The following is a 10756-nucleotide window of genomic DNA, read 5'->3' on the forward strand; positions in this document are numbered from 1 at the left end:
CTGTCCATGTACATCTATGTGATGCATCCAGTGGTCATCATGTGATGCCAAGGGAAAAGCAGAAATCTTTTGATATTTGGCATACCCGATTTTCCTACCTGACCAGGAGGTGTAAAGTAATAATTACCTTAACTGTTCCGAACCTGAAATATTGAGTTCTAAATATAGGCAAAGCTCAATGAAGGGACACAGATGATTGGGATATGTCTAGACTAGTCTATGTATAAACAACCTGCTGTACAAATAAAGGTGTAATAGTGTTTATTAAACTGTGAAGATAATGTTACTAGTATAAAAGTATTGCTGTTTTAATACCTAAACGTTTAGGTGCAATGGAATACTAGCGCACAGTACTTCCAAGTTCACTTAATCACTACTAAAAAGCAGGTAGTCATCTAACCCTATTATGAAAATTGTGCTTTTAAAACAGTAAGGCTCAGTTCGCTAGGCTCAATGCACTACACAATATCTTTTACCTTCCAATTCATGCAAGGATTCAAACCGCAAATAGAACAGCTCTTAACTCTACATCCAGCTGTTCATGCAACACTAGCCATTTTGTCCAGGTCTGCGGGTATGAGTCATTCAGAGTTCATGCTAATGAGCTTTCTTTCCCCTTAGGTAATTTACTTACAATTTAGGAGGACCAAAAATATTCTCCGGTTGCCACCAAAAATTAAATATTTATGTAGAATGTTGTGCACCTATATACAGCATGCTAGATACTGGGGTTTTGTCAGTATTATCGTGTTACACATAATACCATATGTAGATGACTTTCACCAAGTATATATTGTTTTCCGATAAAATGATGAACAGATCAATAATTTCACAAACACTTCATATCAATGCAATTTTTCCTTGAGGCAAGAAACAGAGGGCTTATTATTTATCTTGAAATCTGATGGAGTTTCTTTGAGAAGGTCATTGTCTGCTACAGCAAAATAATCATGGGATTTCTGTTCAAGCAGGAAAAAGAAAAATGATTCATTATTTCAAAAATTATTTTACCATCAGTCCAGAAAATAGATGGAGGCTTCTGACAATATACAAGGGAGAACAAGGCTTAACTTATTATTTAAGGTTACGCTTTAAAAAGAAAAGAGTTCAAACATTACATTTTTAGCTCAGCTGTAATATAACAGAGGTCATGCAGTTACAGCTTTCACCTTTGTAGTTTCCTGGATCTGATTGTACAACTATTTTCACCATGGAGCCTTACCTGTCCACCTAACGTTATCATCAGTTTGGCTAAATGAGATCTGGAGATTGTTCACTTTCTACTTTGAAACTACGGCTGCATTCTGTCCCTTTCTGTCTGTCTGAAAGAAAAGTACCATACCCCAGCTCAAAGGTAAATTGAACCTTTTCATATCGGGAACACAAAATGCTGTGGGTCTGCACCTGATCTCTCTTCCAGTGATTTTACAGGAGTGCAACTCCAGTGATTCCTGATTTGTGCCAGTATACCTTTGATTAGAAGCAGGCCCTGTGTTACAAAAACAATCCTTGTTACAAGAGGAAGCTGTGAACCTATTAAACATAAGGTATAATGGTAACACACACTGTCCTGCATCTGTGTCATTTACCGCTTAATCTTACCATCAACAATTGAAAACGATTATAGTAATGAGTCTAAGACATCCAAATTGGTAAGACCCCGAATTTTAAATGATAAGCAGAAGAAACTGTGGGATCAATAGGACCTTGAATATACACAAGCAATTTAACTTAGGAAATTAAAAATGTAAAAAGCTGGAAAATTGTTTTGTCTCATAATAAAGTTTTACATATTAGAAAAACAAAATCCAAATCAAACAGGCACCTCCTGTTAGGGTTAAGATCTGAAATGAAAGACCCCGAGTTGTGCAATTAAGTATTGATTTTGTTGATCTATATTTAATTCTCATAGCAATTTGGTCGTTTTTACAAAGTAATGTCTTGCAGATATACTTCACTTGAAGCAGTGCCCCTTTCACTTTGTGTTAATCTAAAAATTAAATTGCTTAGTGCATGTGAGACAAAGATAAAGTTTATTTTACTTTCATGTGGAACTGCCTCTGAACCCCTTAAAACTGCCATTTACCTAAACTTAGACAGAAGCAAGATACGTTTATACTGTTGGTCATGGTTAATCCTGGGCTCAGGCATGCCCTGTTAACAAAGTGTGGCTAGGAGGCAGCGGTGAGTGCGTCTCTACATTATGAGTGCTAAGTCCCACAGCAGAATAGGAGTGGACTTGCTGCGTTCCTTTAAGTGTAGATTTTTGTCTACAGCGATGGCACCACCTCCTTTCTATCATTCCAAGTCTCTTTTTTCAGTAGCCCCAGACATTTATGCTGCACAGGTCACCATATAGAGTGCAGTCCCTGAGCCTGAAGAACAAGGGGGGGGGTGTCGACACGTGGGCTTTAATGCACAGTAGCTTATTTTACTACACATTAAAGCATCGCATTAAAAAAAGGCTAATACGCTAATGCAGAATAAAGTAGGCTACTGCACATTAAGCCTCGCTAAAAAAAGCATGCGCTTTGGCTACTGCACATGAGGGCAGCATAATGCACATTTATTTAGTAACTCACATAGGAGGTACTCAATTTAATGCGCATTAGGAAATGTGCATTAATGAATGTGTAGACACACCTGGCAAGATGGTCCTTGCAGCCACCTGGCCAAAATCTAGCCCAGTAATTTTTTAATTAAAAATATGAATAATCAATTGGTACTAAAGTAGAAATAGTCAATGTGAATATATAGTTCTTCAGTGTGAATGTAGGATAGATTTGTTTTCTAATTTGCTTTAATAAGGTACACCTGATTTTATTGCACTACTAGTGGATTTTAGTTAATCCCTTGAGCATATAGCCAAAGTGGAAAAAATATTCTGATTCATGACTCAGCAGTATATTTCACATAAATTGACTCCTAATTAATGTTTGTATTGTGTGAACTACATTTTCTCGTCCCTTGACAACTATATACCTCTCTCAAACTGGTGCAAAGTGTCCTTCAATGGATAGCTAAGAATTCCTGCAAAGCAAAGAAGCTCTCAGCTTTCAAGAAGTGGAACAAGCGTCTCTTCTGCTAGTTGTCCACCACACATTGGTGTAAGGTGTGTCATAGGATGAGGTAGAGTGGGCCCATGAGTCATCACTGGAGTATGGCCCCATAGAGGATGTAGCCAGTTAGCATCAATAAAAGAAGATTGAAGCTGGTTTAAGAGGATGGGCTGAGGTCATTGCAAATCAGGAAGGCTGAAATTGCTCTTTGACACCCCTTTCTGCACTGAACATATCTTGGCTCACAGCAAATCTGTGCTGGAATCTTTTATATTTTCTTCTGAGTGAAGTTAATTTTTGTGAAAGACCCAGGAGACTACAGCACAGCCTAAGTGTCTTCAGAATAGGTACAGATTGCTCAGCAGCAGTGAAAGGTTTTTCATGCTGACCCTGCTTTATATCTCAACAAGAACCATGTCTGAAGGGAGAATTCAGTTCAATATCTACCTTGGCCTTTCCGGTGACACTGCCAGCAAAGATGTCCATTTGTGGGATTTTTTTAGTCATGGGAACACATGTTCACGGAGGGCAGGGAGCGGATACAGGTCGATCTGGACAGGTTGGAGCAATGGGCAGAACGAAACAGGATGCATTTCAACAAAGACGAATGTAAGGTACTCTACCTAGAGAGGAGGAATCCCCTGCACACCTGTAGGTTGGGGGATGACCTCCTCAGCAGCTCAGTGGCTGAGAGGGATCTTGGAGTCATAGTTGACTCCAAGATGAACATGAGCCGGCAGTGTAATGAAGCCATCAACAAAGCCAATCGCACCTTATCATGCATTAGCGGATGCATGACCAACAGATCAGTGATGCTCCCCCTCTACGCAGCACTGGTCAGGCTGCGGTTGGAGTACTGTGTCCAGTTCTGGGCGCCGCATTTCAAGAAGGATGCAGAGAATCTGGAGAGGGTCCAGAGGAGGGCCACTCGCATGATTAGTGGCCTCTGTGCAAGACCCTACAAGGGGAGGTTGAGGGAACTGGATCTCTTCAGCCTTCACAAGAGATGACTGAGGGGAGACCTTGTAGCAGCCTATAAGTTTATCAAGGGAGGACAACAGAGAGTTAGAGATGCGCTATTTACCAGGGTACCCCTAGGAGTAACTAGGAGTAATGGGCACAGACTAGTAGAGAATAGATTCAGGTTAGACATTAAGAAGAAATTTTTCACAGTAAGGGTGGCCAGAATCTGAACCGGGCTGCCAAGAGAGGTGGTACTATCACCTAACTTGGAGGTCTTCAAGAGGAGGCTAGATAGGCACCTGGCTGGGGTCGTCTGACCTCAGTCCTTTTCCTGCCTGGGGCAGGGTGTTGGACATGATGATCCTTCGGGGTCCCTTCCGACTCTACAATGTATGAATCTATGACATAATAGTGACCACTGCCTAATGTCACTAAGAAGCGCCTGCTACTAATGATTTCACTGACTACTAACATGGGCCAGATTTGATTTGAACCAATGACCTAAGGCAAGGGTGACCAACCAATGACCTAAGGCAAGGATGACCAACCGGTAGAATAGGTGCCACAAGTGTCATCAGCAGCCTCTGTATGTGGCATGTAGCAGATTGAGGGGAGGACAGGCAGCACAGAGGCTGAAATCATTAGGTAAAGCAGCAAATTGGGCAAGGAGCACAGGGAAGGAGCAGAAAGTAGAGCAGCAGATCAGGTAGGGGAAAGGGATCAGAGTGGTAGCTGGGGAAGGCGTGGGGCTAATTTGTGGCATGCCTGCTGAAAAGAATGGTCCCCACTGACCTAGGGGTTAAGGGCTCTGTACACCATTACTAAATCCCTGAGCCATCCAGTTCCGCAGGATACACTATCTATCTGATATCCTGCTGAATGGCCCTTATCAGCAGGAAAAGCTACTGATTCACATTAGCCCTGACACTGAAAGTGCATTAGTAAATTAATGACTTAAACATGAGCAAAGCTAGCAACCTTGGGCCAAACTCTGTTCTTTTTACATCTGCACTTGTCTTCATAAGTAAGTAATGGATCAGAATGCATATAACAGAGGACATAGTTTGTCCCATTATATAATGTATCAGCACAGTCTTGTACTCTTTATTGTTTGTTATTTTGCTTTGTTGCATGTTGTGCGACAAAGCTATTGTGAACTCCTGTGAAAACTAAGAAACTTAATGCATTCCATAGGTAAATAAATAGACTTTTATATTTCCCCTCCTATTTGTATCCATCTTCAATAAGTACTCAGTAGGTTGTTTAAAGAACACAGGGGACCGTTTCTTGCTGAGGCACCAAGTTTCTAAAAGTGATAATGTATTTTAGCCTTTGCAAAATGGATATGCAAGTTATTTTGTTATCGTGAGGCAAGAACAGTTTCTTGTCTGTCAAGCTTCTTACATAAATAAATAGAGCTTAAACGCGTTCTTTGTGGAGGAGGCTGGCATGTAATTGGGTTTACTTTCAGAACTATAATTAATGAAATATAATTCTGTAATTTTTTGTCTACACAGAATAAGGATTATATTACATGCTTCCCCTTCCAAATACATCATGACATGTGCTTGCCTATCACATTAACCTAAGTGGCTTGCAATTTAAACAATGGAATGAGCTTCTTCATAGTAAACTTGTCTAATAAAGACAATAACTGTCTCTATTGTGTACTACAGCTCCCAGCTCCCTGAGTTCCCTATTTACATAGCCTTTAGATCACCCAGTCTTATCTCATGGTTTTATTACAAGACGGGCAATGTTTGGTGTTCATACGTTATATCTGTAAAGCATGAGCTAATATTTTTTCTTTGTTTTCTTCTTTTCCCCTAGAAAAGGAAATGTCTGTCTCTTGTGGTTACCTAGAGCTTTGTAAATACAAATGCTAATGATACAAAATCAGAAAGCAAATAAGAGGAACCCAAATGCTATTATTAAAAAAACAAAACAAGCAAACAAAAACCCCTCCTTGATATTTGTGCCAGTCTCATGACTACAGGAGCTGACTCATGGCTGTTGACTGCTTGGGGCTGGCACTGCTTAATACCTTTCAAAGCAGAAGGAAACCCAGGAGGGAAACATTATGTAGTATCCAAAATAAAAACAGTACATCAACATCAAATGAAAAAGAATGGTAAAAATTACTGCACGTATCACCCAAACAGTATCAGTATAATGTGCATCTGCAGTAATGTGTTAGAAGAAAGAGCCAGACCATTCTCTTATCTTATATCAGATTAGACCATTGACTTTGGCAGTGAGACATGGATAAAATGGCAACCCTATATCCTAAAATATTTCAAAGTTAAATACAAATGCTATTACCTCCACTTCAGTAACAAGCGTTAAGTGAAGGAGATGATGACATCCAAGTCCTTATGATCGCTTTTTCCAACTGTCAGCAATGCATGAAACACCTGCATACTGCCATCAGTTATTTGCATTGCCACCCCTACAACTTACTCTGTCTTTTAGCCAGCCAGAGGTATTGTTGTTATTTTACCAGGGTACAATACAGAAACAAAATATAGTTCCATGCAATCAACCCATGTACCCATAAATCCCAGGGCAAAATACTTTCTCCCAGGGTAAATGAAGGTCAAATTAGGGATGAAACCTGAATCTTACTGAAGTCAATGGGCACCCAACAACCTGATGTGTATTCTTCAGTCTATGCTAATCGTTCCTCTTTCATTAATCCAAAGTGAAGTTGAAAAAACAATTAAAAAGAAAACCCCCCACAGAACTCAAATGTATAAACCAGTTTTTCATATTGTAAAATGTTTTCAAAGTTGATATTCTCTAGCACAAAAGGCTCTATATTCATGTTTTACAAATAGCACATATGGATATGCAGGTTATATGGAGATAGTTCCAAGCACATTCCAGGGAATTTGAACAAGGTAGTTTGTCCAGTGTCACCTCCCAGATTTCTATTTGGCCACAATACCAAAGACTACGCCCCTACACTTTCAGAAAGTACTGTGAGATCTTTAATCAACACAGTGGGTAAAGGATCTGTGGTATGTAGGTAGCATCCCAAAAATGGCACTGTTATGACTACAGTGTCCCCTGGAGCAGTCAGGTGTTTATTACTGGTTAAAGAAAGGAGTCCCATCAACTAGCATCACTGCTGCTTAGTTCGCCTTAGTTTTTCTGAAAGGTCTCACTGAAGTTCTTACCTGGTCCAGTTAACAGCAGCAGAGTCTCCCAATGCCTGAAGAAGGGTGTTTGTGCCTGAAAGCTTGCAAAGAACTGTTTTCCAGCTATTTAGTTGATCTTAGAAAAGATATCACATCTACCTAAAGAAACCTTACGTGGTCCAGTCCGTTTTAGTTAATAAAATATTATATGGCATAATAAAATATGATAAACTTGGTGGACAGACTAAGGATGGTTTGGATAGATATCCCTCCCCCACACACACTTTTACATAAGTATTCATTAAAAATAAGCATCCTGTTCCATCTAATCTGTTTTCTGTTGCCCAAGTTCTCTAAGGACAGAGCAGCAAGGGAGGAACAAAGCCTGTTATATGCCAAAACGTAATCTTTTTCACAAATGCTGCTGACTGGCGTTACACTACAGGTTTAATCCTCCATGGTTCCAGTTACACTATACTCTTGCATGAGCCTAAACTAATCATTTCATTTCCCACCTAAACCAAGTAACAGTATTTGTTCTCAACTTGCCAATAATTTATTGATCCACTTGTTGCTATTCAAAACTAATACTGAAAATGAGGAGTGGCTGTTATCTATGATAGCAAATGTACCTGAGGGCATTTTGCCCCCTGGGTCTCTCAACATAAAATGTTGAATGTTATCTTTTTTTTTTTCTTTAATAATATTATCTGTTACATGAGTTCGTAGCATAAGAAGAAAAAAAGACTGGTCATTTTTATTGAACTGCTCACTAAACAGGTGATAAACTATTCTTTGAGCTGATCTCTGATCGGAAATTCCAGGAACCGTCAAAGGGATAAAATTACTCTTGTATAATCCTACTGTGCGTTTTTAATATAATGTGCTAATACATTGTCCGGCTTTTTCAACAGAATTACAACACTTCCCAGTGTAGACTTAGCCAATATGTGATTGATTCCGGTCTGTAGGGATTGGACCAGTTCAGTGTAATTTCCTGTCTTGTTGCTTTCATTTCTATTAGGGAGTCTTTTGGTTCATGGAAATCAATAGACTTACACATGCAAAATGTGAGGTTATTTTCTAGCAAGTTTCATTTGTGTCTGTACGTTATGGAAAATGCCACTTTTCTACGCTTAGTATGTCTATGGCATGTTAGTTTTTTGGCAGACATCAAAACTTACTCATAGACAATATTCACTTACCGTTCAAAACCAAAATCCCGAAGGAGAAGAGAGACGTAAATCATTATGAAGAGGCTGGGGATACTTTACAAATACAAATTCCAGAATCTGCCACTTGAAATGTTAATGGTACTTAACTGTTTTGCAAATTGGGTCCTATTTGTCTCAGCAGAATCATTAAAGCTATGATTTATCCTAAAACAGACTTTATTATTCCATTTAATTATAATGGAGGAGTAAGCCTACAAACCCCTAGCAATCGATTCCTTTAACATAGTGAACTTTGGACAGATGATAATTATTTCCATACGGGAGGAGAACTTTATTTTTGCAAGAAAAATGTTTCTAATATTGTCCTTACTTGTTACAGAAATTGAAGCAAACTGAAGAAACAAAAGAAGATTCTGAGAATAGATTATCTAAAATTTCCCTGGAGTCACTCAATAAATTTAACAGCAATAATATGACTTTATTAGAAAAAGAGAAGAACTGTCTGAACAAGGTTGAAGGACAAAAGGAAGTAAATGGAAAGCATGAAGACCCTTCTTTAAATAGCTCTGATAGGCATGGTGTAGACAATTTAGAATCCTTGAGTGATTCTTTATATGATAGCTTCTCATCTTGTGCCAGCCAAGGCTCTAATGATGTATAAAGACACTTTCCAGTGGGCTGTGAATGGAGCACTTAAGGAACTGGAAGAAAAAAAAAGCAAGCAAGCAAGCAAGGAAAGAAACAACTGTTGAAAAACTTCAGCCTAAATTGTTGGATGCTCAGCAGGGAATTTGGTGACTTATGATACAGCAATAAGAAAAGACGAGACTGCATTTATGGCAGTGCGTGAGACTGAGAAGCGAACGCAAAAATGCTGTTATACAAAAATGTCTTAATTTTGCACTTTTATGAACCTTGTACAGAAGTTGTACATTTTTTTTGAAAACAAATTATATTTGTAGAAAAAACGCCAGCAATAAATATTGAATTGGCGCCATTCTTCTGGAGTGGCAGATGACTAACTTTTAAAAGGTGATGTTCATATTAACAAGAGAAGCTAGTAGATTTTTAAAGAAAGATTTATAATTGTTCTAGTCTTAAAACTGTATGTAGGAACACTGCTTTAACATAAACCTGAGCCTGCCAAATCGTCTGTAATAAACTTTCTTGGACCCTCATTTTAAAACATACATTTTGATTTTATATTTTTTCGTTTTCATACAATTTCACCTAAGGTTCGCTAGGGTTATGTGCATTTTGGTTGGTGCAGTTCCACAACGTGTCTGTTGATACGTCAAGAGGGTTTTGATGATTGATACAGTAAGAAAATGATTGGATCCAAAGGCCCTGTCCTCTGTGGCATGTAAGTAGTCCCCAGACTTTGTACATCATAAAGCCACCCATGTGCGTAACTGAGAAAGATCACCATCACAGACGTACCACTTCAATTTGAGTTTTGCCTGACACGACTGCAGGATCTGGCCTTTATTTCTAATGGCAGGATGTACTTTAAAGCATCCCGACTTCTTCGCCCTTTGTGTAACCCATTTCCGAATGCGGTGGGTTGATTTTTTTTTTACCAGCTCAGACCCACTGTGTCCTCAAGGCTATTGGTTAATCCTGGAAAAAAAAAATGAAATACCGTTCGTATTTCTGATTTACAGCTAAGGAAAACAAGTAAAAAGGCTCTTGGTGCTAACGAAGCTTAATTCAACATATCTGGGTCGTTTTCTACAGAGACTATTTATATGTACGGGAAAAGTCTATGTCGAGAGTTCGGTGTATTTTTTCTAGTGGTGAAGTATTTATAATTGCTTTTGTACAGCAGCCTGTAAACTGGGTATATTTGCATCTGTCTAGCCTCTGCACTGTGTCTTTCCCGCGCACCTGTTAATCTTTCGCCGATGCTATTGTACATCCGTGTTATTTCGGTAATGCTTTGTGCCGTCTGTTACCGTTGTGGGGGTTGCGGTGGGTTTTTTTTCCATTTCGCCTCATTGTCAGCGGGGCCGGGCGCCCCCCTCACGAGCTCCCTGGCCGCCGAGCCGTTTCATTTGCCACGCATTTCTGAATAAAAGCCCTGTGACCTATCTGGCGAGCCCGAGCGAGTTCAACGGAGGTTTTTTTTTGGCAGCGGGAAGTTTGAAGCACGGGTTAAGGGGTCCCGACCCCTTTTTTTTTTTTTTCCACAGCAGAGCCTTTCTAGACGCCTTCAATACATGCCAGGGCTCCGTTTCGACTACAGCAAAAAAAAGAAAAAAACACCCCACCCAAAATCTCTTCTTCTGGTCCAGTTTGTGAGCAGCCACAAGGGAGTCGGTCCCGCGCCGCCCCCGGCCCCGGGCAGCCCCGCTGCAGCAGCCCCAGAGCCCGCGCAGGCGGCGGCCGAGGCAAGCGCCGCGTTTAGGAGCCGGCCCGG

The 10756-nt window shown here is 39.9% G+C and overlaps 1 protein-coding gene across 8 annotated transcripts in view; it reads left to right on the forward strand.

The window, feature by feature from the left end:
* NCKAP5 (NCK associated protein 5) overlaps positions 1-9525 on the forward strand; it is a 962935-nt gene extending 953410 nt beyond the window's left edge. For all 8 annotated transcript variants that reach the window (XM_019522509.1, XM_019522508.1, XM_019522512.1 and 5 more), the window contains one exon: positions 8717-9525. In XM_019522509.1, coding sequence (XP_019378054.1) covers positions 8717-8998 — 282 coding nt within the window. In that variant the 3' untranslated portion in view covers positions 8999-9525. The remainder of the gene's footprint in view (positions 1-8716) is intronic.
* The last annotated feature ends 1231 nt before the right edge of the window (positions 9526-10756 follow it).

The sequence above is a fragment of the Gavialis gangeticus genome, unplaced genomic scaffold, assembly GCF_001723915.1.
Source record: "Gavialis gangeticus isolate Ggan-Ray unplaced genomic scaffold, GavGan_comp1, whole genome shotgun sequence".
In the NCBI taxonomy this organism is placed as follows: Eukaryota; Metazoa; Chordata; order Crocodylia; family Gavialidae; genus Gavialis; species Gavialis gangeticus.